At 36.3% G+C, this 8701-nt stretch overlaps 1 protein-coding gene across 1 annotated transcript in view; it reads right to left on the bottom strand.

Annotated features, from left to right (window-relative positions):
• Nucleotides 1-1021: 1021 nt before the first annotated feature.
• The window catches only part of LOC104505560 (fibronectin-like), a gene marked incomplete at its 3' end in the record, with an annotated part of 50744 nt that continues 43064 nt past the window's right edge, over nucleotides 1022-8701 (bottom strand). The window contains exons 28-32 of the mRNA XM_010156967.1: nucleotides 6966-7176; nucleotides 5057-5209; nucleotides 4753-4932; nucleotides 3838-3945; nucleotides 1022-1317 (exon numbers count right to left, since the gene is read on the bottom strand). Coding sequence (XP_010155269.1) covers nucleotides 1022-1317; nucleotides 3838-3945; nucleotides 4753-4932; nucleotides 5057-5209; nucleotides 6966-7176 — 948 coding nt within the window. The remainder of the gene's footprint in view (nucleotides 1318-3837; nucleotides 3946-4752; nucleotides 4933-5056; nucleotides 5210-6965; nucleotides 7177-8701) is intronic.

Below are 8701 nucleotides of genomic sequence, written 5' to 3'. Positions count from 1 at the left end.
AAAAAAAAAAAAAAAATCTTCAAAAGTAGCACAATGTCTTGGCAGAGCTATCTTGGTGATTCTATTATGACTACTGTTTCATGCCATCTAAATATTAGATGCTTGTGTTCCCATTCCTTAAGAACTTGACTTGTAAAGGAGGCCTGCTCCACAACTATTTCACATAAGAAAAATAAAAGTTCATTTCAGAAACAAGGAGGAGAAGGCACTCAGTAATTCCACTGTGTCTTAACAATGAAGGAGCAGAGCACATCTCTGCCCCTTTGGAGAGACATGAGTACATGCATCTTTCCTTACTGAGAAAAATATGATAAAAAAAGCATGATTAGCTCCAGGGCTAGCTTTAGGTATGGATAACGTGGGCAGTTGCCTGACATAGCAGATTGGTGAAGATGGCCAAAGGCCCCCAGAAATGGATGACAACTATACCAGTGCTATCTGGATATGGCTGAGTCCTAAAGGAAATCTACCTTCACGTCTCCCCAGCCACCTTTCATTCCTGAGTCTACAGCATAACCCAATACCTACTCCTGTTTAGGTCCACTGAAAGAAACCTGTATTCTGTATCTCTTTTCCTACAACATCCTACTTTCCTTACTTAGTTCAACTGTCTGTCTATGCCTTGTTACACCTCTTTAATGCTCATCCTTCCCAATCCTCACTTCTAAATTTACTTTCTTTCTCGGAAAAATTTCAACTACTCTAATCCTCTGCTATTCTGTTTTATCTGTACCTTCTGCAAAATATTCCTTCAAAAAAAAAAAAAAAAATTTCCTGGAAGAAACAAGGAATCTTCAAGGGCAAACAATAAAATACATGAAGTCCATCAGACATACAACTTCTCACTCTTTTCTTTATTTCTTAATTTTTTTTACTATTTCCTTACTTTTGTTTTCCATATAGAGGAGAAAACAGGGTTCAAACTTAGTGCTTTTCAAAGTGAACACATACACAAAATTAATTGAACTGATCTCCTGGGCGTCAAATGTCACCACAAATTAGCTGATTGTGGAAAACTTACTTTGTTATACTCACCAGTTTCAGAAGTTTTCACCAGAAGTGGGAAAGATGACTGATTCCCATGGCCAAGTCTGGTGAATGCCCATACAGAGATGTTGTAGAGAGTATATGGCTTCATTTCACGTAGTGATATACTTGTAGATGAGGCATTTTTGATAAATAAGTCATTGGAATCACTGTATAGAACTTCATAGTGAGTTATGAGACCATTAGGCTGCTCAGGTGGTAACCATCTCAGGTTTATTTCTGTTGCAGTTACATTTATTAACTCTACATTTTGGGGTGGAGAGTCTGGTTCTGGAATACAGAAATCAAAGAGGGAAAAAAAAAAGAAAAACAACTTCTGAAACTTTGTTAATTGAATATAGGACTGATCTCCTAAACCTATTGGATCCTAATATTCAGATATCCTAAAGGTTACAGTAGCAATGTGCATAGCTAACTGTACCAAAAGGGTTACACTCACCCATTTACTCCCCTTGTCAAAACCTGACCACTTTTTATCTGTTTCTGTATTTCTTCTCTTTCACTAATAAAACTAGTCATCTTTTTGCATCTCAGACATTAGCTTTTCTTGAATTTCTTTTCTCATCCACTTACAAATCTATCCAAAACTGTATCTATTAAGAAAAAGATCTCTTCGGTCTTCTGCTGTGATGCAGACCCATCTTTCAAATGCTCTCACTGGCTTCCTTGAATTCAAGTTCTTTAACTTTGAATGCTGTTTTACTGCTTTCTTCTTAGACAACCACCCCTCTTTTTTCACTCAACCAACCACTGAACCAAGAAAGGGATTGTATGCACTGTAACTAAACTCCCTTTAGTTTACTGACACAGCTGCTAATTGATGACCGTGAAGACCCCAGTGTAAAACTTGTATGCGCTGGTGTGAAGGTCATGTACAAAACAAGTCCAGCTCCCGAGTACTGTGTTGGCTAAATCTATTGGCAACATAAGATTTCACGTGACTCCAGTCAGCTAATAACACATGGAAGGTTGAAGGAGTGAGTGGGCTGCGCTTATGAATAAAATCAGCTCTGAATGTCAGCCTTGATTCCTCTGAAGGCATCATCACTTCACCCCTGAAATGACCCTTCTATAAAATTTAAAAAGAATGTAATAAGAACACAGGATTATGTGATTCAGTTTCTGTACAAATGCCCATATGCAGATATTGCAGAATTTATCTTGAATATTTTTGGCCTAAAGGTCTCACAAACCATTTTCATTCCTGATTTCTGGGCTCATAAATGAAAAGTGTTAACAGTAACAGATCACTACTCTGAATGGCAGGACTGCCCACATGGATATTTCCCATGTGAAGAAGCTTAATTTTCAATTGAAATGCATTTTGCAATTTATCTGGCATGGAACAATATTTGAATGCCACAGCCTAGTATCTTCCATCCGAAGTTATCTGAGACAGATGTAGTGAATTTTTTATTTGGAAGTATCTCTGTTTTCACCTAATCAAGAGTCAAACATGTTTTCTCTCCTAGATTGGCTAATGTTAGGAGACATGAATCTCCACTTGAATTAGCTCAGGAAAATTAAAGAATAAAAATAACAAGCCAAGAGTAATTATACATAGCCTTGTAAAAAGGTAGGAATTGTGGGTGGCTTTCTCAATAGTTTCATCTAGGCTTGTGGGCATCTCTTAGCAATAGATGAAGTGTTGGTCTGAAACTCTACTCTGAACAAATTTCTGTCATGCTTAGAGGCAGGGAATTGTAAACTTTCAGAGAGAAGATATTTATGTTGGTAATTTTCTGTTCTTGCGATATGCCTTTCCTCTGCAAAAAAAAACCCAAAAAAAAACCTAACAGCACAGAAGCATGCAACTTTAAAAAAAAATTTCTGAGTACTCTAAGTTTCAGTTTAATTTGATATTTTGGTTGGTTGATTATTCAAATCATCTAAGCTTCATAAATCCCAATAATTTTTAATGCTGAGCAGAGTAATCACTTTGCTCTCTTTTATTCTCATTTAATTATTCTTCCTGTATTGTAGCAATGAGAGAGATAAATGACAACTAGACAACTACCTTCTTTATTACTTTGGTAAAAACTGGAAATCGCTTTCTGAAACCAGCGAAAATAAGAACCTGGTATAAATGAGAAGAGATTAAGGTTTAATACTCATGACTTTGCTCTATAAATCAAATTCCTAGGTTCTCTTTGGAAAGGCAAAATCCAGGTACTGCCTCTGTGCCTTGAGTGGAGACAGCCTTGCAAAGAAAGTAAATCCAGAAATCTTCATAAGGTAGTATTATCCCATACATTAAAACTATTGATCAGTCTTAAAACTAATGAAGTCCTAAACTTGTATAAAAACAACCACATGTAGTATAATTCTGTACTGAAAATCCCTCACTTTAATAGCAACTCTGCTTATAGACAGCAATATGGCTCCTAAATTGTTGTAAATTGCCATTTCAAGTTGCTTCAAACCAACTTAATTTCCATATGATAACATAAATAAAAAAGAGAAGCTGAAGTCCCAAAAGTAATTGATTATGCTTTAGATGGGGTCTAGAAACACACTATTTTCAGTGAAGAAACCTTAGCTCGGCATTTTTTTCCCCATTTGTCTATCAGAGTTGAAATCAATCAATTGCTGGTGCTGCTGAAGCTTTCAGCATTATTTCTCGCACCTGCCTAAAAATGGGCTGAAGTCACTGTCTGATAAAAGACCAAAAATTTCAACATGGATTTTATTTGTACACTTTCTTCCCCTCCTTACTTATGTGCCCAGACTTCTGAAGAACCACAAAATTTAATATGGAAATGAAATCATCATTGCAAACAATGTATTTACCGTCTTCAGGGGTTCTCACAAAAACATCATTTTCTTCAGACAAAGAACTTTCTCCGATTGTTGTAGAGGCTGCCACTCTCATTTTATAATTTGTGTACTTTCTTAAACCTAAAAAGATTAAGTAAAAAGGTTTTGACTGTTTAGTTCTTAAACACGTTTTTTCCCTCATACCTACTCATAAAACTATGAAAACGGTTACTGTTCTTAGAGGGTTTGATGAACATTTGTCACCTAAAAGACAGAATATGTATAATACCATTTATTTGGGTAGATCCAAATAGACACTCAGTCAAATCAATAGATTTTTAAATAAGTGAACTGGCTTCAACCCTGTAAATAGCTTTAAGAATGTATTTGTCCAAACAAATGATGTGTATGTGTACAGCCAAATATATATTTTAATTCTATATGCATTACTGCAATTAGCATAAATAAATGTCTGAACCCTCATGAGGAAGGCATTTTCTTCAATTACTATAAAAATTATTACCTTAAATAAGAAAATTATTATTAGTATCAGGCAAATACTGTGGAAAAAAATCAAGACTGAAAAAGAATTGACAATTTAGAAACATCTTTTACGTGAAAAGAAGAGCCTGAAGAACAAATTCCAAGGAGAAATCCATTTCATCAAGTACTACTCAGTACATTTCACAGATTACTAATGCTCTTACCTAGTCCTCTCCTCGGATCACACATTCCCTATGTACCGCTCCACAGTAAACAAGTCTGACAATAGTGTCCCAATCTTGCTTTTACATGCAGTTACGGGGGGGTGTGTGTGTGTGTGTGGGTGTTTGTATGGGGGAGATTTGGTCCACCTACCTTGCAAACAGCTACAGTACATAAAGCTGGAAAAAAAATAACTTCATATAACATATTCGCAATATTCTTTTTATTCAAATGACACCCTACCTGTCATAAGTAAGCTGTTGTTTGAAGTTACTGTGTGAAATGTTCTTTTTGTATCCAGTTCCATTGCATAAACAGTATAATGAATAATTTTCCCATTAGGATTTGCTGGAGGATCCCAATATAGCAAAACAGAGGAAGAGCTAATATTCTTGTAAGATATATTTTGTACTGAGCTTGGAACTTAAATGAAAACAGAAAAATACAACAATAAGCAAATACATGATTAAAAAAAAAAAAAAAACCATAGAATGTTGAGTGAAAGAACTCATGTATGTTAACTTACATCAGAGTTCTAACACTTTACCTTGTTCACGTGTCCTGACTGTGAGAAATGATGGCGGCCCTTCCCCAACAGCAGTGAAAGCAGACACACTGATTGTGTAGTCTGTGAAAGGTACAAGGCCCTTTATAACATATGACAGTTCTTCGGCCAAAATGTTAATGGCATACTGACTACCTGTGATTAAATGGAGAGGAATAGTTACTTACTCAAAGTCTTTTTTTTTTTTTTCCTTTTGCATTCTAAACTCACTTTAACATGGTGACCTAGAACTCTTATTGCAATAGAATTAACTTCCATGACATTTACAAAAATATAAGGAAAAGTTTACACTCCATCTCTTAAAACAAAAGAGGCTATTTATAGTTCCACTTTCATGAATACAATGTTCTCTGCTTGTATAAGGTACAGAATTCAGACAGTAGGAATAATGGATAGATTGCTGTAGGTGAAATAATGGATGGGGGTGAACTAAACATGTGAAGGTGTATACTGATGGTTATGTCCAAAAAAATTTGAGATAAATCTCCTAGGGACTCAGAAAAGGCTTTTAGATGGCCCAGTTGCCCCACTGACTTCATAAACATGGCTCCTAGGATATTGGGGCTTTCAGGGTTGGTTTGTTTGTTTGTTTGTTATTTTAATTGAGAAAGACAGATTCCCTCTTCCTTGCCGTCCTAGCTGTGCTATAACAACTGTATTTGAAATGGCTCCCTTCATGAATCCCTTCACACTGGTATTTTTTAGCAGAGTTGTGGTCACCAGAATGAAGATGACACCCATATGCCCACAAAGGCTTTCTGGTGCATCTGCAGTAAAGTTCAGAATCAGCATCAACCCAACTGTGCTAGTCAAAATCACCTGTTATAAAGCTGCCATTATGCTAATGCAACATAATAAAGTGTAAGTGCTTCACATAACTGAGTATCAGGCTCAGAGTTTTCCAAGACCAGCATTAAAATGGAGGCATGTAAAAACCAGCAGCTCCTGTTGAAAGTTTGGCTGTCAATAGCTTTAGCTACTAAAACAACTACTATAAAATACTAATCAAGTGCTAGATTACGACACGATCTGAAATTTTTCAGCACACAGACTTCTTTTAGAAACTTAATACCTCAAGCTGAACAAGGCAGTAAAAAGAAGATACACATTTAAAGCACCGTACACTTCTCTTTATGACAAAGCAGATTCTTCAGGATTAATATAATACAGAAAAGATCCACTGTAATTTAAACTAATGAATTAAATTCTGGTCTTAGATACTGATGTATATGAAGGAATTTAGTGACTTTAATTAAAAATAAATTAAAAAAAAACCCCAAACTTGACTTTCTGCCTACTGTTCAAAATGCTAAAAATTTAGAGTGGTATTTTAAGTCCCTGCCTGTCAACTGAAGCCTGCTTAATGGTTTGTAAATATCCATACTTGGTAAAGAAACACTGGTCCATTGATAATACAGAACAAGTGTACACACTAATGACATCAGCATGTCATGGGGTCATCTCCACCTGTTTGTCACCCATATAGCAAATTTGTAACTTTCTGACCTATTTACCTTCACTGACATTTGAAAACCTATTAGTCAAAAGGCTTAGAAAAATCAAGGTCTCTGAAGGGCTTGGAGATATGTTAATCCCTGACAATCACACCTGCTTTGGCAACTGTAATAACTGATTGTCTATGCAGCTTGCTGATGGCTTTCGGGTGCTCCTTTCACTAGGAAGAAGGTCAGCTGGGTGACAAGGGGCTAGTTCCTGCCTGTGTGGCATTCCCATTTGCTACAGAAGGTTATTTGCTAGTAAAAAAATCTGACTCCAGCAAATGACCCATTCATAATTTGCTTGAACCATGTGCTAAAGATCATATCTGGTACAGTGATGAGGGTCTTTCAGAACAAAGGAGCAGGTAGAAAAATATTCTGAAATATCTTACCCAAAGCAGAACGTGGTTCTGCAGCTCCATTTATTGCAAGGAAATTATCACCAGATACACTTGTGAATATTACTGGGGAAGCCATCTGAATGCTGGAAAACATTTCAGCTGAACCTTCATATAATTCATTGGTTGTTTCCATTGAATTCCAAGTGGGAGAAGGTTTGATGTTTTCACTTATCATGTAGGGTTCCAAAGAATCAATCAAATACTAAAAATCAGAAATGCAAAAATAAATCACAAACCTCATCATCACTAAATTATTTCACTAAATTTATATATAGTGTTTGTATATTTGTGCATATATACACACACTATGTAAATGTTGCCCTACAAACATTATCTTTCACGACAACAAGAATTAAATCTGCAAAAAACAATATTTCTCATGAAAAAGCTCAGCTGCTAGTAGCCTACAACCTTTTATGCATTTTTATTGTTTAAAAAAATCATCATGGTTGGGGTTTTTTTTTTTTCCAATTGTTAAAAATATGGGTTTAATAGTAAAGTGTCATTTTTAGAGCAAGACCTTTAACTTTCATGTTATATACTTGGAGTTATGTTGAGTAGAAACATGTTTAGTACAAATGGAATCTCCCAAGTTCAAACATTTTCTGCAACAGGCTTGCAGGCACTAAAAGCAGTAGGGCTTCAGGTGCCCCTACTGCCTGAAGAAAAGGAATAACAGGTTGACTAGATTGCTGAGAGGAAACAAGGGGAGAGGAAGCAAAGCCAGAAGCTAATGAAATAAATGGGAGAGGGAAAATTAGGGAGTATATGTGTGAGAAGGGAGAGTGAAAGGTAGGTAAGTGATGTAGAGGTCCATAGGACAGAAGGGGCAAAAGCCAAATGTTGGAAAGGGACAGCAGTAGATATAAGGGGAGCAAGAACTACAAAGAGAACAACAAAAGCAGAAGGTAAGAGAGAGGCTAGACCATAGGCACAAAATGGTGTGTAAGCACTAGATCATTATGCCCCTTCAGAATCTGGGACTGTATCCAGGACTCCAGTGTCTCTAAATTGTTCTGCTGTCATCTGTGAACACTCCCCACTCACACATATGGCCCACTTCACTGCCAGGAAGACATGCTTCTACAGTGATGTAACTAATACACATTAGCTGTCTCCCTACAGACCCTGGGCGGAGAGAGGGCAAAGCAGCTTTTTTACTGCTGTAACTAGGGAGGATTAGCCACAGGCAGAGATACAACATCAATCTCACCTAAGTACCAAGAGGTAAAAGATATGTATGCCTCATCTTCACCAACATGTTATAGCAAAATAGTAACCCATGTGGAAGTACTTTTTGCTTCTGAGGCTTTTCCACTTGTAACAGCCTTTTGTAACTACCAGTCATTGAGTATCGTTAGCAGCGTGGACCCAACAGTTCAAATCCTGTAGATGCTCTAAGCTTGGGTCAGTGAAGTTCTAAATAAGGTTTTTATTATTTGTTTTGGGTTTTTAATTAGAAAATTACATTCAATAAAGTAGTAATGATGCTAAATTAAGAACTCAAAAATTAGGAAATCCCATCATTGAAACATGTCTGTGCGGACAATTTTCATTTTTTTTCTGTATCTGTACTATGATACAATCTTTAATTAGAGTTACATACTTTCATTTTCCAAGGACGCCTTCTTGTTTTAATGAATGGATCCTTATCCTCATTTCCCCCCCACCCCTTATTCCTTATTTAATGTTTGGCTCCAGGGCTTTATTTAATGTGTATCATTCAA

Source organism: Eurypyga helias, unplaced genomic scaffold (assembly GCF_000690775.1).
Source record: "Eurypyga helias isolate BGI_N326 unplaced genomic scaffold, ASM69077v1 scaffold4108, whole genome shotgun sequence".
In the NCBI taxonomy this organism is placed as follows: Eukaryota; Metazoa; Chordata; class Aves; order Eurypygiformes; family Eurypygidae; genus Eurypyga; species Eurypyga helias.
The sequence above is the reverse complement of the archived record's forward strand: the minus strand, read 5'-3'. Positions and strand labels throughout refer to the sequence as shown.